This window comes from Mixophyes fleayi, chromosome 5 (genome assembly GCF_038048845.1).
Source record: "Mixophyes fleayi isolate aMixFle1 chromosome 5, aMixFle1.hap1, whole genome shotgun sequence".
In the NCBI taxonomy this organism is placed as follows: Eukaryota; Metazoa; Chordata; class Amphibia; order Anura; family Limnodynastidae; genus Mixophyes; species Mixophyes fleayi.
The window spans coordinates 77,523,875-77,549,989 of record NC_134406.1 but is presented as its reverse complement, the minus strand read 5'-3'; the positions used below and the strand labels follow the sequence as shown (position 1 = coordinate 77,549,989).

At 40.0% G+C, this 26,115-nt stretch overlaps 1 protein-coding gene across 1 annotated transcript; it reads left to right on the top strand.

The window, feature by feature from the left end:
- The first annotated feature begins 1,722 nt into the window (after nt 1-1,722).
- On the top strand, nt 1,723-24,333 carry LOC142159452 (collagen alpha-1(VI) chain-like). Its single transcript, XM_075214354.1, has 7 exons — nt 1,723-1,732; nt 2,374-2,507; nt 6,408-6,520; nt 8,648-8,831; nt 21,404-21,575; nt 21,664-21,693; nt 23,548-24,333. The coding sequence occupies exons 1-7, from the start codon at nt 1,723-1,725 to the stop codon at nt 24,150-24,152; spliced, it is 1,248 nt and encodes a 415-aa protein (XP_075070455.1). The 3' UTR covers nt 24,153-24,333.
- Nucleotides 24,334-26,115: the final 1,782 nt, after the last annotated feature.

Genomic DNA, 26,115 nt, shown 5'->3' with positions numbered 1-26,115 from the left:
TGAGTAGATCCAAACCAAATATCAATGCATTATATAAATTAGTCCAATAGATTGTAAGCTTGCGAGCAAGGCCTTCTCACCTCTTTGTCTGTTTTACCCAGTTTGTTTATTAGTTTACTATGTTTGTCCCCAATTGTAAAGCGCTACGGAATATGTTGGCGCTATATAAATAAATTATGATGATGATGATGATAAGATCAATATTAAATATTAAATGAATGCGAAATGAATTTGCAATCAGTAACATAAACATAGTTATATCCATTTATATTGTTAGCTGCATCCAAGGCCAGCTTCTCTATGTAATGAGTAGGCATTAGCTGTATCCAAGTGATGTATTGTTGAATAGTTTCTCATCTATTATAAAGAGAAAATTTGTAAGCCCTTTCTAATAAGTTGTATTCTTCCATGATATTTTACCTAAGTTATGATATGATAAAGTAAGTCCTAACAATGCATACAGAGTAGTTGATGAAACAAACACCACACAAAAATTAACGTTAACATGTCTTATTGAATATACTCATTCAACATTTATTAGAGATTGCGGAAAAAAAACCTCGGATTTGCATCAGTGCACCTGGATGATTCGCCCAGCGCACTTCAATGTGCATGTCTACTGCGCAATCAGGAGACACCTCCGCCAAATATAGAATTGTGCCTCCATGTGCACAGAAGCGGAACAATTTGTAGAAGGGCATTGTGCAAAAGTGTAAAGGTCCAAACCCCTATCACTTTAGTATCACGCCTTTCTCCTAATATATTGCCATTAATATTTTATGTTAAAAATGAATCCTGAGAGTGAGAGGACATGGAGACTATCTTTATTACATCTGGCAGTTAGTGTCTGTGAAGTCTTTTATTTTCTTTCTCAAAATATTCCTGGAAATGCTTTTCTCCTCCAAAGTGCAACATAGAGGCTCAAAACGGGTACCATTAAAAGGATGAGACAAACCCAGAAAACCACCAGCTCCAAGCTGGTGCATAATTCAAGTACTTTAAGGGCAGTGGAAACGGCCATGTGTCCCTCTGTACAGTAAAGAATGTCCCTAAAAATGTGCCCTAACCTCTTTATCTCATTTCAATAATCTCCCTCTACAAAAGGAAATCTTATTTCTGCACTATTTAGTAAAGCAAGGTGCACTGGTGCACCTCTACTCTACTTTGCTAGGAATGCCTTTATTTCACCCAACTCCTCCAAGCGCAAACTTGTGTTCCTCTACAAATGCAATCTTGCTCTGTAAAGCCATGCACCACAGCAGAAATGGGATGTAGTTAAAAAGTTGACAGTCAAAATGTCTACAACAAAATGTCGTCAGTCATAATGTCGAGCTATATTTTCAACCAACATAATATCTACATGTTCATAAAGTCGACACGGTTAAAATGTCGACATTTAAAATGTCTACAGGGTTGTAAAGTTGACCGTCAAAATGTCAATATAAATCACTAGATTTAACAGCAATACATGAAACAAAGAACGTCAAGAAATGTTGAAAGAACCTTCCCCCCCACCTTCAAACAGCACTACCAACCCTAATGTTGCCAGCCTTGGTTGGAACTAGCAAAATTTGGGGGACAAAAAGTGTGGGGTTCTGCCTGCTTTTACTATTATCAGCACAAGCTCCTAAGAGCTCCTGGTGCAAATGAGCTCTTACGGCAATTCAGTCATATTTATAACATGGGGATTTCCCACAACTTGGACTCAAGCCCTGTCCTAGTATGAATACAGGTGAGTGTTGAAGTAGGCCAACATACTATTGTACCACAATTTAAGTTGTACAAACATTTTTAGCAAATGTATCCTACCTTTCATGTTTAGTGGTAGAGCGCTTAGGAGAAGCATTTATACCAAAGTCTTCATAAATTGGAATAATACTGGGTTTGCTTAAGTTTACACTAATTCCAGAAAATGATCCATAGTTTTCAACTACCTGTAACAAACAAAGTGTTTAATGATTTACCTGAATCTGCTAGGAACTTCATATAATCCATATAAAGTGCAATGACATCCCTTCCCTCCCTGTATCTAAGCCCTTTATATCAGAGTTGATGCTAATTAGTAATGCACAAGGTTCAACAGCTAGGGCACAACAGGAGGGAAAGAGTGGGCAAGAGATATCTATTTAGAGAAATTCTTGCAGAGCGTGCACAATATAATAATCTAACCCATTTAATGAGCATTAAATTCCCATTTTGACTATTCAAAATCTATGTAGAAAATCCAATATATCTTGTTTTTTACTTAAACTAAATATTTTAAAAGCAGCGAGTTATTTTCAGACACAGATTCATTTCTGTTTTTGTATATTTACAGCAGTATAAAGAACTGGCTATGCTAACAATCTTAAATCTATTACTATCTCTCAACAGAATGCCCATGTGGGCCAGTCATGGTGTTCTTTGTTCTGGATAGTTCTGAAAGTGTGGGACTCAATAACTTCATTCTGCAGAAGGAATTTATCCTCCGTGTGATCAATAAAATTACCAAACAAGGCGGAAAAATGGTATACCTAATATTAATGTGCATTAAGTAATCAATTGGTATTGATGTTTACTAGGTCACTAAAACTGAGTTGTTTTCTGTGTACAAACCTGTAAGACATATGAGTTGTACTTTTCATAAAACTGATTGTCCTCACAAAGTAGCCCATTGTTGGCTGTGTTTAAGAGGTTTAGTGTACATCTTGACATACAAAAATTGCTACATGCATTCTTACTAAACATAATAAACATTTCTGGAGAGCGAACCAGAATTTAACAATACAGTATTTTGTGCCTTAATTTAATTTATAACTCTGAGGGGGGTATTCAATTGTTTCTTTTAACGCGCTAAAACAAAAAAAAACGAGCGCTCTAAAAATATTACCGTTAATACGGTAATTACTCGCTAAATTTCATCTCGCAACTCCCTGAGCAGCGAGCTGAAATTCAGCCCGCTGGCAGCGAGTAAGTACCGTATTAACTGTTTACGCGCGCAAAATTACCGTATAATATGAAGTTTTTTTAGAGCGCTTATTTTTTTTTTGTTTTAGCGCATTAAAAGAAACAATTGAATACCCCCCTGATTATCAATATATTATTATTATTATTATTATTATTATCAGTTCTCGAAGTGGAAATTTAGAAGTGGTGGTGTGGAAATTTAAACAAATGGCTGGGGGTCTGTGGGATTTTGGTAGTATGACATTTATTAGCCATAGTACGCAAGAGAGTCCCACAACTTTCAAAACAGTCCCTTTCCTACCTGTTTTGGCAGTTTACACTACCTGCTGGTTTCTTAAGCTAAGTTGCTGCTTGGACAGATCCTGGAATGTTGGGCCCTGTTTGTAAAATGCATAGTTACTATTCATCTCCTGGAAAGCCAAGCAAATAATATACACCCTAACCAGCTCCAACATTAAATAGTATTCACATTTACAAAATGGACCTATGTCTCCTAACTAGTACATTATTAGCATCCCCGTTACATCAATAATATGTATATAATAAATATCAACCACACAATACAGCAATCAACAATACCCCTCCATACCCCTATATTACAGCCCCTTCACATTACAGTAACCTCGCTCCTAGATTACAAATCAGCTATAGCAGTCCCACACTATAGCAATATCACCCCCACTGTTGCTGCAAACTGCCCCAATACCACCACACTACTCACACTGCCCCAATACCATCCCTTTCCCCACACTGCCCCAATACTACCCCTCTCCGCACACTGGCCCCATACCACCCCTCTCCCCACACTGCCCCAATACCACTCTTCTCCCCACACTGCCCGATACCACCCCTCTCTCCACACTACCCCAATACCACCCCTCTTTCCACACTGCCCGGTACCACCCCTCTCCCCACACTGCCCCAATACACCCCTCTCCCCACCCTGCCCCAATACCACCCCTCTGCCCACACTGCCGCAATTCCACCCTGCTGCCCACACTGCCCCCCAGCATCACACTGTCCACTCCACCTCACAATGCCCCCCCAGCATCACACTGTCCACCTCACCTCACAGTGTCCCCCCCAGCATCATATTTCTCCTCTAGCATCACATTGCCCCCCCAGAATCACACTGCCCCATCAGCATCATAGTGCGCACCCCAGCATCACACCCCCCCCCTCAGCATCACACGGCCCCCCTAGCATTACACTGCCCCCCCCCCAGCATCACACACTCCCCCTCAGCATCACACCCCTCCAGCATGGCACTACCCCACAAGCATCACACTGCCCCACCTCCATCATCACACTCTCCCCCTCAGCATTACACCCTACACCCCTCCAGCATGGCACTCCCCCCCCCCCCAGAATCACACTGCCCCACCCCAGCATCACACCATTCTTTACTTAGCTATTTTCAGGAATCTCCTCTTCTCTACGTTGTTCCTGTGCCTGCTACAGACGAAACCCCAGTAGCGACTGATGAGGCTCCGCCCCTACTGATGAGTCTCCCAGTGACAGCTCTCACCCTCCAACCCCGCGACCTGCGACATCCCCCCCACGACCCGCGACATCCTTCCCCCCCCCAATAAAAGATTTGTTTTAAAAAAAACTCTGCAATTAACAGATCGTTGATGTTCCAGTGTAGAAGTCAAAACAGAGTTGCAGTGGATTTCAAATCCTCCAAAGAACTGAAAATGCAATGTGAATGGATATAAAAATAAATTTAATAAAACAAATACATATTAAAACATTGGTATTACTCAGTATGCATATAAAAACAAACAATTCCCATCTTGAAGGAGTATCAATATTAGGTGCACCTATAGTAAATTAGATCTAATTGAAAAATGTCTAGACATTATTCAATTAGATCTAATCTAATATTGATACTCCTTCAAGATGGGAATTGTTTGTTTTTATATGCATACTGAGTAATACCAATGTTTTAATATGTATTTGTTTTATTAAATTTATTTTAAAATCCTTTCACATTGCATTTCCAGTTCTTTGGAGGATTTGAAATCCACTGCAACTCTGTTTTGGCTATATATTTGTTTTTACGGGGACGCAGACCCCGTGCAGTGGTTATTCATTCCTCCCCATAATTTGCTCCAAAATATCTTGTTGTTGTTGTTTTTATATTTTTTTCAGTGTAGAAGTGCCAGTGTGATATACCTTCTCATACACTTCGAGCACTGATTATTATTATTTGTATCATTACATTATTTTTACATTTGCCGCGTGTACAAAAGCAGGGATATTTTTTGAGGAATGTAATATTCCAAAATAAGTGATTTAAGGGTACTTTACTAGCCACAAAATAACAGGGGATTTGGTATTGTAAACATGCAGTCCTCTTTATTTGCCTAGCAGATCACAAGATGCATGCCCATACTTTTACAGCAATAGGATGATGGAAAATGTAAAAAATGCAGTTCAAGATAATGCCTACTTATACTTTAGTACAACCCTGTTTATTCATTTAAACACTGTATGAGTATTTCTTTAGTCGAGGTAAAGAGGCTCTGTAGCCACCCATTAATCAGGGAATGCCCTTATAAATGCCTTCTCCCCTCCACTTGAATCTCATTTAAAATTAATTCTAATTTTTGCACATGGGCCCAATACGAGGCGTATGAGTGTTCACAGCCTGTATTTAGCAAACATATTCAACACTTAGACATGCCATTTTGTCCCAGAGATGTATTCACTTTTCCTATATACTTGCACAAAAATTGGCATCATGTCACAAAATTGCATTTTTTCATATTTGTAAATGCCCTGTTATTTCACCCTTTGTGGACTACTAGAATGGAACATATGAAGATCCATACAATGCATTTGGAATTTGAAACATAATTTAATTAAACATCCACTTAGTTATTTTGCACCACAAGAGGAATATTTTTCCAACTGTTCAAAGAAAAAAAATATTGCTATACAGAAATATTCTGTAAATAAACATTTTTGAAATCCAGCATTTCATTAATTTAGGTAGATTTGTTCCTTAACATATTTATTTGGTTTTTGATTCCACTGCAGAACAAGCATGTTTTAGTTATTTAACGATTATGCTTATGTGTTATTTTTACCACATATCATATACAACTGATATCTATACAATATATAGATATACAAGTGGCTTTATATCTTATTTAGTCCAAGTTAGATGAATACATTGTAATATTTCTGTTTATCATTAGTTAAAGAAGGACATCTAGTGGTATATTTGTGCTACTACTGCATGTCTATTTAATACAATTTGTAGAATATATATATTTCTATAAATAGTTTATAATAATTGCATTAACTCCGTTAGTGTTCAATACAATGCACTGAATCTGTAATGTTTTGCAAGTTACAAAGAATGCATGCTATTTGTGGTCATTACCAACTTTTGTTAATAAATGTATATAATAAAGTAAGTTGCTAAATGTTTTTGTTGTTCTTATTACTAGACTAAGGAACTTGCTGGTACTCGTGTAGGAATCATTCAGTACAGCCATGAAGGGAAACAAGAGCTCCTTTCTACAGATGACCCCAACATCAAAACTTTGGCCCAGTTTAAGAGGTAATATCTCTTATCCGGTCATGGCTGCCATCAGGCGGTACAGGGAGTATGGGTATGGTGACAATATGGGGCTCGACCAGCCCTGGAACCAAACATACTTATTAGTAGAGGGGACCTCCACAGTGAATTAAGGGACGTGGCAGGCTCCCTTTCTAGGCAGCAGCTTCTCCTTAGATATGAGAGTGAAGGGGTACTCAGTGTTGAACAGGGCCCTCTTAACAACCTTTTGGGCCCCCGGGCAAAGCAGTGCACCCTATATATACATATATATATATATATATATATATATATATATATAAAAAATGGCTATATATATATGGGCCCTGCAGCCCAGGGGGCTCCGTCGCGCTCCGCAATGAATGTCGGGTGGGCGTCATGACGTCACGCCCGACATACACTGCCAGCGCCGCACGGAGGAGGAGACCAGGGTGGGAGCCGGATCGCCAGCTGACAGCAAGGTAAGTATTTTCTTCTTTTTTTTTCAGGTTTTTTTTTTTGTGCTGCCTCCGACGGGCCCCCCTGGGCTGCATGACCCCCGGGCACCTGCCCATTGTGACCAATGGGAAAGACGGCCCTGGCGTTGAATTAAGGGATGTGGCAGTGGGTCCCCTTGTAGATGGCACATCCGCCTCCACTCGCAGGATGTGGGAAGCGCCACAGCTGCCGCCATTTGCTCCAGTCCCAGTCTCCCAGGTGCACATCTGCCAGAGAGAGAGGCACTAGGGTCCTGGACAGAGAGCACCAACAAGGCAGACAGGCGCCTAAGCCTCTTGTTCACTGCAGCCTCACTGATCTAACTAGTGATGTCACAACACTATCAGTGGAGAGATCCAAAAGGAGCCAGCATGAAGAAACAGAGGAAATAAAAAGGAGCCGAGAGAAGTAAATTACTTCAGGGGTCAGAACCAGGGATGGGGGGTTGTGGCAGGAGAGAATGTGGGCTTCCTGTAGAGAACAGGAGGTAGCACTGGAGAGAACATGGGGGCAAGTTGTGTAGAGGAAAATGTAAAAATTGGGGTGGGGTGAGAGAAGGTAGGAAGGTTGCCCTGCCTGTTACATCTGTACTAGACCTTGCAATTTTTGGTGGCAGCCCTGTGTGTGGTGCATCCATTTTATGTAAACAAAGCTTGGCGCAATGGGGCAATGTAAAATAGTAGATATGTCTATAAAAGTGGGAATGTCTAACTCTTTCTTATAAAAATTTCCATTCCACCTGGACAATGCCAAACATATTTTATAGAACCAATAATAACATTATATACAGTCCCAATAGCCTATTTTATAAAATGGGCCATAAAAAAGATTTTAAATATTAGGTCTTAAAATATTAAAATTTTTACATCTCTAAAATGTTGATGTTAATAGAGAAGAAATAACGGCTGTATTTGTTACATCACAATACTTCATAAATAGATTTACCCATGCAAAATTTCCCTTCATAAATAGAGTCCTATTGTGTTTTCACCAGCAATAGGGCTTTCACCATTTCATAAATCGGTCCCATACTCGCAACTCACCCTTCTCAAGGTGTAATTCACCAGAGCCCTGGGGGTTGCTCTATACAGCCATTTTCTTGGGACCCTATGGTTGATCTAACAGCCGTTTCTGGAAACCAGGACTGAACAATGCAGGCGGAGGAGGCTGTGTAGGCAGGAGAAACAATTAGAAACCACAATCACAGATCCTCCAACTCACACCCTTCTCCACAGCTCTTTTAAGGTGATAACTTTAAAACGTCTGCTGTATTAGGTGCCGTAGCATTAAAATCAAATAGGTGATCTGTTCTTTTTAAAACTATACAAGTCCTTGCGTGGGCCCCTCGTTGCCCAACATTGCTTTATACAGTACTAAACTAGTTCATAAGTTCTTTAGGTCAGAGACTGTTACTTTTCCTCCCAATGTCTTTTATTTCTCAAAGCATTGTTTATATTAATGTATTTTATGCTTGTTTATTATATCAAGCACTGCATATCCAGTTTATTTTTTTTTGTAGACATTATTGTCACTTTTAAGGGGAATGATCCTATTTAGTGTTACTATTAAGTCTGATATAAAGTATGTTTATGTGAATACTTTTGTGTTTAATTATATGCCCTTTACCAGTTCCTATGTTCTCTATAATTTCAGTGCTGTGAAGAACATGCACTGGATGGCAGGGGGGACTTACACAGGTGAGGCGTTAGATTTTGCCAAGCAAGCTTTAGAGGAATCCATACTCACCCATAAAGTAGCAGTGGTGCTGACCGATGGTAGATTTGACACTCGTGATCGCAAATCGTTGACCTCGCTTTGTACAATACAAAATATGAACGTAAGTAATAAACATGTTACCAGAATAAAATCTATATTGTTATAATCAAAACAAATACAACAGTGCAGTTGAGTTTGAAGAGGGTTTTTCACCATTCTGGTGTACAGCTTGATCGCTGTATTGTACATGACATCAGGGGGAGTGGCTTTGTCTACTAATGTGCCTCCTTCCCAAGACATCACACGAGCTGCTTTTAAATCTTCTACAAACAAATCACTGTTAAATATAGTGGTTGGACTTTATACCGGAATGATTGACTTACTTTATTTCTAGACAAAATGTATCATAGTAAAATAGTTGATGTGATTCCTTTCTTATATTTGAAACTGATCCAGATGAAGCAACTGCCAACCTGTTTCAATCAGGTAAAATCCCAACTGCCCCAATATTTCAGTCCCTGGATAAACTACTATCCTTCATTTTAATTAACAATTGTAACCCTGGATTCAATTTTCTCCTAAAACTTTGTCTAACCCTTTCTTAAACATATCAATTGAATCTGTCATCACAACCTTCCCTGAAAGTGAATTCCATATCTTGACGGTCCTTATGGATGGAAGAGTAAAAATCCTAGGAGTTCAGAGATCTAGGGGTAAATGTATCAAGGTCTGATTTTGACAGCGTGTTAAAATTGCGGCAAGTCGCGGGTGATAACCCGCGATTTTAGGCTAAAAAAACTGATATGTATCAAACTGCGATTTTGACCCTGATCTTCAAAATCTCTGGTCATCTCTGGCGATTTGCTGCGATGTAAACACTCCCGTGTTTAGCTAACTCTCCTGTGTTGTAGCAGCGAGTTGTAAACACATCACTGTTACACTGCCTGTCATACAGCTGCCAGTTACACAGCCTGTCATACACTGCTGTAATCTCTTCTTTGCTTCGCCCAGGAGGGGCCCCTTGTTGATAGTAGACTTCATTTCTTCGGCCAGGAGGGCCCCATATTTGTACATCCCACGAATCTGTGTTCTTGATTGAAGAAAAACAAAAAACCAGGAGCTGCCGCAAACACCTCCTACCTAGTAGGAGGTCCGCTCGCAATAAAGGTACGTTCATTGCGCAAGGTCTATTTACTGTATTAGGTAATTTTCCCACGCTAGTGGGGAAATCACCTAATACTGTAAATAGAGCTTACGCAACGTTCATTGCGTAGCGGAGTTCCTACTAGCTAGGACTTCCACTGCGCAATGAGCGTAGTTCATTGCGCATGTGCAACGGCGTGTTGGAAAGCAAACTCTCCTGAGTTTGCTTACTCGCAGCTTCATACATTTGAGACTTGTATAGCTGCAGTGGCAAACAGTCGGGAGTTTGATCTCTGGCGATTTTGGAAATAGCCCTTTTGACAGAAGCACAACTCGATTTTGCATGAAATCTCAGCTTCATACATCTGCGAGTTTCAACTCTCACGATAAAATCGCTGGATTTGCAAAATCCAACCTTGATACATTTACCCCCTAGAGTTACTCTGTTGTGGGGTGTGAAGTGTATCCCTGTCATTTTTAAAAAGACCTTTTAGTATTAAGACTTTTAAATCTGTCATACTGTGTCTTGATCAAGAGACACAGTATGACAGACCAGGACACAGTATGACAGATTTAAAAGTCTTAATACTAAAAATGACTGGGAGAGAACAATATGGGAATTCAAACTGATAAGAACATTCCAGCCATTAACTCAAGGACACAATATAACACCTGGATTTACTACTCACTACATGGACACACTTCACACCCCACAGCAGAGTAACTCCAGATCTCTGAACTCCTAGGACTTTTTACTCTTCCATGCGCAACGAAAACCTTCGTTTTATTACTTTAGCTCATCTTAATGATGTATTCCCCCTCTTTCTTAATGTAACAGCTCTTAAATGTTGTGCCTTTTCCTCAGTCATTCATTTGTAAAATTGCCGATGAAGGGGCCTCTGTGCTCTGAAAGGTAGCAAATATAATATTTTTTTTTTGTTAGCCAATAAAGGTATCACTCCTATACAACTTTTGTCTTTTTTGACACAAAAGTATTTAACATTACATCACTCAAATAGTAATACACTAGCGAAAATAGTATTAGATTTCCACAATAAAAGTCTACATGATCACTGGGGATGCCAGTCAATTAAGTAAGCAAGTAGTCTCGGTTTATATGATCAGTTATATGATGAACTAGAAAGTGGCTAGTACACAATTCACACTTTTACTTATAATATCACAATCAGGTCAACAGTATTCCAACTATACCTTTAAATCCTGTTTACTTAATCTGCTGTTTGTTTTAAGGACCACTGCATATTCCAGGGATTTCTGCCCACTCTGATATCCTAATAAATGTGGTCACTAATATTCGATAATGACACTCTTGTCATCACTGTTGACCTGTAACCCTTTCTCCAGTCACTGTTAGCATGAACTTATCCAAATAATATTTTTCCAGTGTGCCCTGGTATCATCTTCTGTCCTCTCTTGACTGTTCCTCAGCCTCCAACTATCATTCAGTTTTAGCTGTCACCTCTCACACCTAGTTCAGGCATGAGATACTCTGCTGTTAATATGTTACCTTGTGCTGTCTGTACACAAGTCATTACCTAGTGGCAGTTGGTGCTGTAATTGTCACAAGGCAGCAGCCAGCTATGAACACATTCGGAAAGAGAAAATGTTGTTTTTGGCAAGTCATACCACCAAGACACTGGTAATTTTGTAATTGATATGGTAACTTGCTCCAGGTCAGAGAAATTGTAAAATGAGCAAGATTACATTCAGTAGGCTAAAAGGCAGTTAAGACAATGCTGTGAGAGTCTCATATGCCCTGAAAGCCATAACTTTAGCACACAGGGGTCTCTTTTTAAAATCACGCATCTTCTCTAACATAATGCATCTGCTCTGTTAAAGACACAGGGATTTGTAGTGTTACAAGGAATTTGGTGCTGTTGGACTGGAACCGTAAACTCTGAGCTGCCGCAGTGCAGCATCTGTAGTGTGCCAAATGCTCAATTAACAACCTACAGCATCTTTTTCATTATCACTTCATCTGTGGAAGCTGGTATCAGAGAATGGCCTAATGACCTACTAATAGTAATTATTTGCCACCACCTGAGGCTTGTTGCCACAGGTTCATGCCTATACAAACAGCTTCCTGTAAGCAGCACATTGTCAATTTATTGAGCTTGTCTATGGGAACCAGTACACTGCATTATTTACTTTCATGTGATTGAGCACTGGCTTTTGGAAAACTACCTCTCTGGCTCCTGACCCTTGGATCTCAGAAGAATACTGTCCCTGGCTGTGGAACTCTGGCTATTCTCTGGACTTGCTATTACCAGAGTCCTCAAACTCACCCTCTGTACTTAAAAGCACAGTATCCCTTATCACAAAGACTGTTCCTGCCATTGGACTACACAATCAGTATCTGCCATACAAAGACCATAATTCCTGGCACTCTCCTCTCTGTTGTGCCCACATAGTAAACAGCTTTCTCCCTTCCTTTTGTACTAGAGATGTTCACTGACCCCTGTGTTTTGGTTTTGGATCAGTATTAAGCAGGTACAGTTTAACACAGCAAGCACTTCAGCGACAAGGAGTGCCACTTTTGTGGCTGAAGCGCTAGGTTTGTTTGGGCCCCCAATGTAGCTAAGCTAACAGTGCTGTCAATAAACTCTACAGTGGCAAGATGTTGTTGTCATCATCCTCACCCTCATCAGTGTGTACACCATCCTTACACAATATTAATTCATCCCAGGTAGAATCCACCGTTACAGAAGTCTCTGTACTTTGATGTAATTGCCGGTAAAGATCTTCCTCGTGGAAATTGTAGTTAATTTTGATGAACATCATATTTTCCACATTTGTAGGAAGTAGCTTCCTACGCCGATTGTTGACAAGGTTCCCGGCTGTGCTGAAAACTCTTTCCGAGTATACACTAGAGCAGGGGTTGGCAAACTTTTTCTATGAGAGTGCCGGCTAAAATCTAGTCAAGCCCAGGTGTGCCAGTTGGGTGTAATATATATTTATATATATATATATATATATATACACAAGTTATTCCGTGCATGATACTCATGCATTCTAGTCAAATCAAGCTACTTAAGGTGTTAAAAAGGTTCTTGTCATGCATTTGGGCCTAGCCCAGGCCTCAACCACCAACCACTCCCCACTGTCACCCCCGGCAACCACCAACCAGTGTATAACTCCGCCCAGCAGGTGGCGCTGCAGCTTGGTTTTATTTTTTACACACACACACAGACAGACTAACACACGCCACTAGACATTTATATTATAGATATATATATATATATATATATATATATATACATACATACACATACAGGGCTGCCTAGATAAATTCATGGCCCCAGTACAGCAACTTCATGGGTCCCCCCTTATAGTTAAGCATGGTAAAAAAAAAATGTTGCGCCGCCGCGGAGCAACATTTTTTTACATGCAAGTGGTCATACAATTATGGGCGTGGCAGTGCATCATTGGGGGCATGTCTAGCAGGTAAAAAGTACCACGCTACCCTCTTACAGAAAAATGCATTACTCACACATGTCGCCTTGCCCAGCAGCTTTGCTCACATATGTCCCCTCTGCCCACATGCTTTAATCACACTTGGCCCCCCTCTGCCCAGCACCCTTAGTCACACATGCCCCTCCCCATCACCTTTAGTCACAAATGCCCCCTCTCCAGCACACCTTCTTCTTACCTTATTCTCCACTGCACAACATGGGAAGATATCCAGCAGCCCGCCGAGTACCATGTGACCGCTGCAGTCACATGACCTGGCGTCTGATGGTACCTGAGCTGAAGGGGGTTTAGCCACTACCGATCCCCCTTGCACTCAATAAAAAAAAATTAAAAAGTACTTTTAAAATATATTTTTTTTCAAAGATAGGTCTCCAGTGGGGCCTCGGGCCACCAAGCAGGCCTGGGATATTTGTAGCCACCCTCTCCCATCTCGGCGGTTATAAAAACATTATGCCGCACAGTAGTGCCCCAGTTCACATCATACCTCATAATTGTGCCCCCAATCCATCTTATGCCTCATAGTTGTGCCCACAATTCATATCATGCCACATAGTTGTGCCCCCAATTAATACTATGCCACAGTTGCCCCCAGAAATTCATAGTATGCCACTGTTGCCCCCAGAAACACATAGTATGCCACTGTTGCCCCCAGAAATACATAGTATGCCACAGTTGCCCCCAGAAATACATAGTATGCCACAGTTGCCCCCAGAAATACATAGTATGCCACAGTTGCCCCCAGAAATACATAGAATGCCACAGTTGCCCCCACAAATACATAGTATGCCACAGTAATGCCCCCAATACATTTTATGCCTCACATAAGTGTCCCCAATACATTTTATGCCACAGTAATGCCTCCAATACATTTTATGCCACAGTAATGCACACAAAAAATAGTTTTAGGCCACTAGTAAATGAGTAAAAAAATTATATAATTGTGGGGAAAAAAAGATATAATTGTAAGCAGTGGATATCTTTAAATTACTTTTTGTTGTTTAAGGGCACAAACACTTAAAAACAATTTGACCTAAATTCAGGGGAGCTGAGGCACATTCCTTAGGGTAGTGTACCATTGGGCTTTCGCAGGTGTTAAATGAGAGTTTACTTAAAACCATATATATAATTTTTCAACAAAGTATTGGTGAATGATGCAGGCAACATTAAAACTCAGACATTGCAATGCATGTGTGTACAGATCAGTTTACTTACATTATTTCTGAAGGCCCAGCATCAGACAGAGCTTTCAAGACTTTGTTGACATGTGTTAAGCAAGCTCTGAGCACTTGATTTCTCTCTCCCACATTCTTGAAGACCATTTTCAAAGACCACGCTGGTACTTGTGCTCTAGAGCTGAACTGCTGTGCGGAAAAGAATAAATGACAGCTGGAGGAGAGCTGAACTGCTGCGCTCCGTCATTTAGGACGGGCGGCGTGCCATGACACAGAGGGCTGCGTGCCACCCCCGGCGCGCTGCATTGTAAAGGGAAACTTCCCTTTACAATGCAGCGCCGCTTTAAATTGAAGCGCTGAAGAGGCTGAACACGCCGGAGATGAAGAATCCGGAGATTCATACATTTACCCCCAGATGTCAAAATGTTGTGCTAATATGCATCATTCCTGGGTCTCTTGGAAAAGCTTAGTTTTTTGCTAGCAGCAGTAGCCTGAGAAACTGAAGTAGTAGACGCCATTGTGTCATGTACCACTTGAGCTGGCATTTTGCTGACCAGGAGCTCTTTGCATCTCTTGTGATCTGGGTCACTTGTAAATAAAGAAAAGACATAGCTCTAGGATCAAGCACCATTGTCAAAATGAAGTGATCCAATTTCAAGATGTTGATAACTCTCGGATCCTGACAAAGCAAACAAAGTATTTGATCTACAAATCCGAAATTCTTAGCGTAAGGGCTTTGTTTCATCTCCTCCTTCAATTTCTTAAGCTGCTTTTGAAAAAGTATAATTAATGGAATTAATTGGCTCAAGCTAGAAGTGTCTGAACTCACTTCACAGGTGGTTACTTCGAATGGTTTCAGCACCTTGCACAACACGGAAATTATTCTCCACTGCACTGGACTATCATCATCATCATCATTTATTTATATAGCGCCACTGATTCCGCAGCGCTGTACAGAGAACTCATTCACATCAGTCCCTGCCCCATTGGAGCTTACAGTCTAAATTCCCTAACATACATACACACACAGAACAGACAGACAGACAGACAAAGAGACTAGGGTTAACTTTGATAGCAGCCAACTAACCTACTATTATGTTTTTGGCGTGTGGGAGAAAACCGGAGCACCCGGAGGAAACCCACGCAAACACGGGGAGAACATGCAAACTCCACACAGATAAGGTCATGGTTGGTAATTGAACTTATGACCCCAGCGCTGTGAGGCAAAAGTGCTAACCACTTAGCCACTGTGCTGCCCCACTAAAATACATTCCCCGTCCTTTCCAAATGTCTTGGCTTGTGGAGTAACAGTGGATGGCTTTTCGCTGTTCCTCCATCCTCACAAGCATATAAAGGGTGGAATTCCACCTTGTTACCCCGTCCTTTCCAAATGTATTGGCTTGTGGAGTAAGAGTGGATGGCTTTTCGCTGTTCCTTCTTCCTCACAAACATATAAAGGGTGGAATTCCACCTTGTTACCACCTCTTGCTTAAGTTGGAGGCAGGGCAAAATAAATTGTTCTTGTAGCTGCTGCGAACTCCTACATGCTGTTGCAGAATGCCGGAAATGTCCCAAAATATTTTGGGCCACAGACAGCATCTCCTGCACGTCCCTGTCATTTTTCAAAAAGCTATGTTCCACCAAGCTTATGTTGTGAGCAAAACAGGGAATGTGATGGAATTCACCCAGCTGTAATGCTCTCACAATATTGGTGACATTATCAGAAATGACATATCCTGAGGAGAGTCCAAGTGGGATAGGCCATGTTGCAATGATATTCCTTAGTTTTTCTAACAGGTTGTCAGCAGTATGCTTCTTAGTAAAGCCAATTAGTAAAACAAATTGACGATACCACTTTGGATTTGCAACAGTATGAGCGGGATATTTGTGTAGCTGACGACGGCACTAATGTCTCGAGATGCCAGTTTTGGCCGCCAGTCCAGAGGCGCCCCTTCCGCTGCCTGTACTAAGGCGCCCATTCCATCTGCCTGTCCTGAGGCGCCTGTTCCAGTCGCCTGTCCCGAGGTGCCAGTTTTGGCCGCCTGTCCCGAGGTGCCACTTTTGGCTGCCAGTTCCAGCTGCCTGTCACGAGACGCCAGTCTCTGCCGCCAATCCAGAGGTGCTAATGGTGTCAGAGCCAGGTTTAAATAGAGGCAGCCAGGCTGTGATAGGGGGAGGAGAGGGGCAGTCAGACACGCTGACCGCCGAGAAATGGAAGTGTTCCGTTGCCTAGCAATGGGACATGTCAGTGCGCATGTGCCCGATGGCGCAAGGACAGCCGGGGCCGCTGCGTGCCTGTTGCTTTGCAACGGGACGCCCCCGGTCGGAACTCCCAGGCGGCCTGACAGCAATATATTTGCTACAAAAAGTATTTGGCCTAACTGAGTCACATGAACAAAGTTCAGTTGTAAAATGAGGAGACTTTAACCTTTCCACAAACATATCACTTTGCCACCTTGTACCAAGGAGCAAACACCTTAGCCAGAATGAGTGAGGACTTTTTAAGTTTGCTAGCCAATTTCAGTCTCTTTACTTTTCCAAAATGCCTAAATCCTGAGCTTAAAGATTTGTATTTTTTTATCTCATGTGCTTTTTTATATACAATAATCACACCAGTAGACAATGGTTACAAGGCATCATGAAAGATGGTATCCACCCAATAACTTGGTCAGACCACACCACTGTTAGCATACATAATCTATTTTACAGTCCACAGTCAGTGCCCCTATACTGCACAAAACTACACAACAATATTTTTGGGAAATTTCTTCTCCAAACATTTTATGGGTTACAGTTTTGTGTGCCTACAAAGCAATAATTAGAAGTAAAGATATTCAGTTAGGGACTAAACTCGGAAGAAAAAGACAGACCAAGGTATGTCTCCTGTTGCAGATTGTGACCCTAGAAGCAATATATACAAATTGTAAATCCCAAAAAACTTCCAAAGCCCTTAACACTTTAAGTGTGGCATAATGAGCAAGCTATTTTCAAAATGAAGCAACAGTACTGTACTAAGAGTGACAAAGCGGTTTAATGACTTGCATTGAAATGGAGAGTACTGCAGATCAAAAATTCATGCCACTAATCCATAAACTTGACAAGACCACTAGAAAAACAAACCCTCTTTTATTGTAGGCACTTTGGCAGAATGTTATGATGTCTCTACAGTTTGATATACCACATCTCATTGGCTGGCTTCAGATTGCAGATTGCCCTCCCCAGCTGATTGTGTCTTATTCATTTGCAGTGTGGTTATATGATATTTGCGCTTTGAGTTGAATGAAATCGGCTTCATTAGAAAAACGGCCAATAAACGCCCAAATGGTGTTAAAACATTTGCATTGAGGCAGATCAGAACTAAAATCCATTGATAAGTGGGTCCCTGTTCTAATAGGAATGGGCATTGGATGTAAAGGACCAAGAGGCCTCTGAAATAAATCTTGTGTTGGGAGCAAGCTAAAAAAAACAAGGTATAAGTTGTGGTAAACAATTTAATGACATTGATGTTGGACTGTGATAAGCCCAAAAAGTGCCAAAATAGGCTCAGCACAGGAGTGAGAAAAGCCTCAGTAGCACAAGGTCTAAATAATAATACAATTTTAAAATTAGCTCCACCATGAGTAAAGACAGCAACATTTTATTGGATTTAGACACTTATTTTGAGGAGGAAGATATAGGCAAGAAAACACATTTCAAGCTTCTTTTTATCCAACCAAAAAGATGCCATGACCCCCTCTTGAAAAAACGGATAATTATTATAATGAATCAGGCATTCTGGGACAAACAGATCTTATGGAGGAGAAATAAAAACAGGAAAGGGAACAATTAAAACCTAATCTCTAACCTCATGTTGATCCCTAAATATATCAAAATAGATTAGTAATTAGAAAAGTAAATTAGAAATAAACATTGACATATCCAAATTATAGATCCCACGCTAAATCCCATTCTCCCTGAGAAATATATAGTTCCCTAGCCATTATCCCATGAATACCCTTACCCAAGTTATGTCCATCTGACACCTGAGTATGACTGTCCCTTCCCCCAGATATCTTCTCACTATTAGATATATCTGCTCCAAGCATATTTTTTCTGATGCCTCTTCTGCCTCTCATTGCTATCCACAAGGCTCCCTCCACCCCACTTACCTCTTACCAGGCTGTTCAGATGCAGCTCTGCTCTTTAATGCAACATTGTGAAAAGCTGCTCACCCTTGCACCTAATAAAAGTTAATGTTGGGTAACTGTCTTGATATAGCATATAACCCCATAACATCTGCAGAGTTAGAAAATGCTCCTACTGAAATTGATAGGTTTAGTAAGGGACATGGCAGAAAATTCAGTCTTAATGTTGCCACTATTGACCTCTGACTGGTTACCTTTAAAAGGCCACAATAAAGCCACAAGAGATGAATGGTTACGTCTTAGCTTACGTCCAGTTTAGCCAGGCATGTGTGTTGCCAGTTTAAATGATGATCATGTTGCTCGACTGTCAGGATCCACCATGTCTGCCGACCATTAGGATAGTGTCACAAAAGATACAAGAAACCAGTGTAGCTAAATGTAATATATCATTTAATTTCTGTATTATCCTGCCCATTATAATCTATGCAGATTACTGGTTTCTGTAACGCATGTTGTATTTCTTTAAACTACAACATTCAAGTATTTTGCAGTTTATGTCACAATACCCTTATAGTCAAGTAGTCTTTACAAGTACTACGTGGAAGCTGTAACTAGAATATTAAATTAGCCAAGGCACGGCACTACATTTACCTAAATTATCAATAGGGTATAAGGACTTTAAGTTGTGGCTCAAAACTGCACAATCATACACAGTCTTATCCAAGCGAGGAAGTAGGGTGGACTTATCTGTTTGCTTTAGGACTGTAGGTTTTTTTATTTATTTATTTTTAAGGATGGCATCATCTGATAAGCGCATAAAATACATGTAAGCAGGTGACCAATCCTATCATGGTTAAGCAATATGCATGTTCCTACTTGTCATTGAGCTATAAATTATTTTAAATACATTTGTGCGAGATTTGCACAATCTAGAATAGCTAATACTAAGAATAGATAGGCAGCATGAAATAAATTTGGCGCTCTCTAAAATTTATGCTATAGATATAAACTATGCCTGGAGTTATTGTTACCTAATGTTCAACGAACTGTTAAAAAAAACAAAAAACGAAACCACATATTCTGTGTTGATTATACATCATGATGCACACCTCATCTCCTAAGAAAGTCAGCCATTGTTACTGAAAAATGTTAACATGTCATAAAATATAAATATTAGCTTTGCTCTTCCCATTTAGCTTTACAATATACCCTCAGAACATCTCTGTTGCACACTTTTGCCATTACCATGGTAGAAATATCCGCTCGTTTTTCCTCACACCTCTATGGGGTGAGAGGAAAAATAAACAGATATTTCTGTAAAATTATCCACCACGAATGGTTGTAAGACACCTCATGGCTAATTGAATTCCCCTCCCTTTGTATGCTTCTTACACGGCTAATATAAAATGAATGACAATGAAGAATAATGTCAGAATTACCCAAATCCAGGGTTGTAAGATTTACTTGTCACACTTCTGTGCTAAAATCTGGAAATGACAGCTATGGAGCCCGGAGTATAATGAAAATATAACAATTTATTGAGCAAACATAGTCCAGAATAGTGCAGGAAAATGTACAAACCAGATATTGCTGAGACTGAACAATGGATCTCTGGGTGAGGCGAAAAGCAGGTAAAATAACAGAGAATACAGCTGGTACAGGTGAACTGGCTGAGTGAGATGAAACCGGGAACAAGGATGTGTTAGCAGCTTGCAGTAGTCCAAGGAAACAAGAGCAGTAGTACAGCAGCAATTTTTCATGTTCAATATTACTTAGATCACAGTTCTTCCCCATTCTGGTGTTCGGTCTTAACAACAACTGAACCTATTGACCATATCTGCATGCTTTTAATAACTGAGTTATTGCCACATACTTGGCTGATTAGATTTTGCATTAACAAGCAGCAGTTATGATGTACCTATATATAAATGACGTAATGCGTCTGTTTTTATAGCTTTAGACTTATTAAATGCTTGGTTAATTTTAGGTTTATTATGCTTTTTCTCTTCAAATTGATTTTTAAGAATCTTTTTGTTGAATAAATATTTCAAATTTAGAGAAGTTCCTTCTTAATCTAGAAAATTGGCTCGTCAGAATATTACGTAACTAGTTTTGGAGGTGGCTGTTTGTACCAAGAATGATCCTATTGTAATCCATCAGATTCTGATAACTTTTCTATAGCACTGGTGCTAGTTTCTTATTTTGGGAGAGAGAGGGTGGAGCATGTCATTTTTAATTTTTTGATTTATCTATTAAACAAGTAGCCATGTGCTGTTGCTATCATTGATGCCACTTATCTTTACGCCACGTCTTTGCCACCCACAAAAGGTACTCTCAAGAGGCATATCTATAGTAGCGGTCAAGTCTTCAGGGTGTGTGCTACAATTTTCTGTGCTACTGTACTCAATTGTTGTGCGCAAACACAGTGCGGAAAATAGTTTTTTAAGACCTCGCAAATAGATTTGCATCTTAAGAACTGGTTACTTATTTACTCTATTTATTTGCACATAACAGACAATGTAGGTGATGATTTTCTGTGACACAAGCACCAATATGCATTACAGCACTTACAATAATGGCTATGAGCAGGCTATAGAGTCGATAAGTCCCAAGTTAAAATACTCATGCACTAAAAGTGCCTTTGCGACAATGGCTTTAATCTAAAAAGTAAGCATTAATGGATAAAATTTGAGACTTTTGCGTATTGTTGAATCAGTAGTACATGTGTAAAGTAATGTATAACTGTTTTCACTTGTACACAGGTGATTGGCATTGCCATAGGAGACCTATTTAACAGAGCACCGCATATGAAGACTTTGCAGGAGATCACCTGCCAGGGTACCAGAACTTCAGGAATGCAATTACTGGTTGAAGAATACCAAGATCTGCTAGAAGAGTCCATCTTGTCCAATATCACAAGATACATTTGTAAAGGTTGTTTTCTTTTACTTTATTATAAATGTGGCTGAACTGCACTGCACTGTGTACACTGTCCTTATTACGTCTCTATTAATATTTCCAGATTCAGCATGTCCAGATTTCACATGTCATGGTAAGTTTTCATTTAGTTTTACATGAGAACAGCTATAGATATTTTTATAATTTAATGTGGGAGAGCAGTTTTACTATCGCAATAACATTGGTTAAGGCACAAGTATGTCTGTTTATTTATTCAGAGAATTAGTAGGAGCTATGACAGTTATATTAAACCTTATCCACAGGTGGAAGAGGCAGGTACGGGGTGGACCAAACAAGTAGAGTGCTTACAAGGTGAGGGGTCATGGAGAAGAACCTGTAAGGCTAGTAAGGCTGGTGAGGTACAGAAAGGGAGATAGGTGTACATTGTTTGTTGGATAAAAGATGTACATAGCAATGGGAATTTTAGAGGGAAACAAGAGGGTCTTGGCATAAGTACCGACAGTTGGTTGGAGGGGTATGCATATATGATATGCATATATATATGTATATATATATATATATTCATAGCCGTTTGCACGGGATGTGCCGGATTTGCCCAAGCACACCCTAATGCACAGTTGCAGACAACAAAGTCACTGTTCAGAATAATGGCACCAAATTGTTCGTAGTGGCTGGTCTCTCCTCCTTCATGCGTCCGTAGATTGTGATCAATTCCCTTCTTCCTTCTGCTAAGTATTGATGGCACTTTAATGGAAACTACTGAGGAGGACAGGAGTAACTATTTCAGGTGACTTAAATACAGATAAGCAATGTAACAAAGCAATGGGGATATGGTATAGGGAGAGGAATCAGAAGCAGAACGAAATAAGTAATAATGCCACTGTATAGGTCATTTGTACAGCCACAATACTGTGTTCAGTTCTGGAGGTCATATCTCCAGAAGGATATAAATACATTAGATACTGTACAAAGAAGGGAAACTAAATTGGTGCTTGGCCTACATCACAAAACTTACATAGAATGACTAAAGGATTTTAATATGTATAGTTTGGAGCAGAGAAGAGAAAGAGGAGATATAATAGAAAATGTTCAAAACATTCAGAAAATGAGGACATGCACTGAGACTGGAGGGTAGTAGGTTCAGATGAAATTTGAGGAAAAATTACTTCACACAAAGGGTAGTGGATAAGTGGAATAGCCTCCCATCAGAGGTGGTAGAGACTAATACAGTAGAGCAGTTTAAACATGCTTGGGATAGACATAAGCATATCCTAAGAAATAAGGATGAAATTGGGTTGGAGGTTAACAAAAAATGGCCAGACTAAGTGGGCTAAGTGGTTCTTATCTGCCGTTAAGTTCTATATTTCTAATATGAATTTAGGGAACTACTGTGTGGCATATTATGATCTGGGGGCATTTCTATACACCCTCTCCCCTCTACTGTGCTAGACATGCCCATCCGGTGGTGAGCTGCGGGGCAGAGTATCCCTCCCTAGGTGCATACCCTAATGAAATGTGCTGCACATGCTTATGTGTATATTATCTCACCCATCTTTACCATTTGCATGGACAGTGCATTGTATTTTGGAGCATTTAGAGCAGGCTAATTTCTGTGCATGGTGATAATTCACAAAACCGGAGAAAAACTAAACAATAAGTGAACTTGGTACAGCCATACCATAAAAGCAGCTTCACTTTTAAGTTTTATGTATTTTCACTATTTATTTTACTAGACTGTGAAAGTCAGAAAAATCCTTGTCTACTTGTATCAGAGATTAGATGATACTCAGGACTGGAACCTGTTACTTAAAGAACTCACATGGTCTGCATGGAAAGCTATAGGGTCTTCAACATTCTACACAACAGCTATTTCTTTTTATCATGTTCCTTGATTTAGGTTTGCAAAGAAAGCTCAAGGTGTAACTAATTACTAGGATCACTAAACTATATGATGTTTTGCTTAGTATTGTATTTTATTTTGTTGCAGTTGAATTTGAAAAGCCCACTGACATTGTGTTCCTGATGGATGGATCTAGCAGCGTTGGCCGTAGCAACTTTGAAAAAGTGAAAGAGTTTGTTAAACTGGCAACTTCTAAGATCCTTTCCAAAGAATTGAACTTTAACAATATGCTGAGGCTGTCTGTGATTCAGTACAGCAATACTGGCACACAGAGGCTTGAGGTACCTTTCACCAACAACATAGAGGATGCTGTGGACCGCCTGTCAAAAGTCACGTATATAGATGAGTCCACAGACTTACCAAATGCTTTAAGGTATCTTATAAACTTTTTGAGGACTAGTGGAAGACCCAATGTTAAGAGAAAGGTCATCATTTTCACTGATGGTAGGTCTTCAGGGATTGCTCAAAACCAAATTGCAGCACAAGCAGCTGCGACTTTAAATATCCAAACTGAGCTATTTGCAGTTACTGTTGGTAAATTCCATGAACTTGGCATTTGTCAGCTAGTGAGCGGGAAGGAAAATAACTTTAATTTTAATCGCATAGAACATAACGTTTTCCGTGTCTCTGAATACAGCGATCTACCAAAAAGAGTCACCTTGCAAAGCTTCCTAATGAAAATCACAAGCTGATCAATTGCATTCCTTTCTTTTTCAATAATTGGTTAAATGTACAGGAAGGAAACTTGTGAATTCACTATATTGTGTAATCATTTGTCAAATTTATCACATTGTTTGTAGATGAACAGCAGGCATCAATTAAATCTACATGACTTTGTAGGTCTTGCACTTCAAACACTTTAGGTAGTTTAAAAATAAAAAGCAACTTCAACTATAAAAAAAGTTTGTGCTTGTTTGCATTAAATAAATATTGTTATTGTTGAATGTTTATATTATATGGATGTTGAGATTGAAATTCTTAAATACAATTTATTTCTTGTGGAAACATTTCCAGAAAAATGCAAGATAGTGCACATGTGCATCAATAAGTCATTTAAGGGTTTCTCTGTAGCCCTTATGCGAGGATTCTTCTAAGAACAAGGCATGAGAGGGCATTTGTACATGAATAAGGCATAATAGGTCACCTGTAGACCTATCAGACATGCAGAACAAACAGGGGTGTAGCTACATATTAAATGCTCCCTGAGCCCTCCAAGATCCATCCTAATCATCTACCTGTCAAGATCTGCACTATCCCAAAATAATAGCATACTGTGCCGCATCTGTAGGTCTTTTACTTTCTTGTCCATCTTCTGCTTAACAACCCTTTCCAATGGCAATCAGCAATGTTGTTTAGGTGTGTTGGAAGGCTTGATGGATATTAAAAATGGCAGGAGTGGGGCTTCCTGAAATGGCAGAAGGGAATGAATGAGGGTGAAATTTATAAGAGGCAAAGAACATGGCTAGCTGAGTGGTAGCATAGCTGTAAGCACATTTTGCCATTGGTAGCAGATAGATCCAATTGTCTTGAAGTTGGTAAATACCTGTATGTATTGGCCCAGATTCCAAATAACCCACTTAGTATGCCCAGTAGATCTCAATGGGCCAGAGGGTATTGCCAGTAGTTTAAGTAATCCTGCTGGGCAGTGGTGATAAATATTTCTTCAGGCAGAGGTTGTTCATACAGCAGTCAAGATATAACAATGAATACAGTAGGTAGTACAGGCCCACCAAAAATTCAGCAGACTAACAAGGTCAAAAGTTTTGTGGACTCCTACAGTTTTTGTGTTGTGATGAACACCCGCTATTTCTAAGTCTTTGGTTGGATAGAATAGACATGAGTGGTGTAAGATAACTCCATCACTTTGGAGTATTAGGTTAGGGTAACACAGAGTTTTAAGAAACATTTTGCAAATCTGGTAGCCATAGCCAGTCGAGATTGGAAGACAGAGTGTCTAACGGTTGTTATGACTTGCTTGGAATAATTACAGACACCTGTTCAGTAATTAAATTAAAACTGGCAAAAAATAAAGTAGAGGAAGCAAGTGCAGAGCAATCAGATAGTTGTTGGAACAGTGTGAAGAAAATAATAACATATCTTATATTTTGGTTATGTAAGGCCAGGCCAGGGGTCCGATGACATCTGGAAAACACAGGGACTACCTAAAATTCAGTCTCCATATAGCAAGTTGTGCTCTTCATTTGTAACAGCTGGATGATATACCCTGAAAAAATGGAGATCTGTTTATGGATTGCAATAGAATTTGAACTTATTTTGGATGTTGTGGACCGGAATCAATTCTAGCAGTCACCATGAAGGTCTGGTTAGAATGTTGGATCTGGTTCTGTGCATGAACATAACTACTAGGGATCAGAGAAAGAGTTTGTAATCAATTTAGCATTAAAGGTACTGGATAAGATAGCCCTGGATACTACTTCTTTAAGGTGTCTGAGTTGGAGTGTTTTCTGCAGTCTTTGTCCTACTTCTTAAGGACACTCTTGTAAAATGTGCTTTGGACTGGAAAAATAGGTGCAAAAGTTGTTATTCCCTCTCCAAATCCATTCCTGGATGGTTAATGGGCCCCGGCCTATCTGCATGGGTACTGCATGAGTCCTTTGAGAAGACTTGCTCTTTTTTAGGAGGAATTGATAGATG

What these genes read in the sequence shown, in the direction of transcription:
- LOC142159452 (XM_075214354.1), top strand. An exon ending in CCAAACAAGGCGGAAAAATG is followed by an intron (nt 2,508 to 6,407) that starts GTATACCTAATA and finishes TCTTATTACTAG; the next exon opens with ACTAAGGAACTTGCTGGTAC. An exon ending in ACTTTGGCCCAGTTTAAGAG is followed by an intron (nt 6,521 to 8,647) that starts GTAATATCTCTT and finishes CTATAATTTCAG; the next exon opens with TGCTGTGAAGAACATGCACT.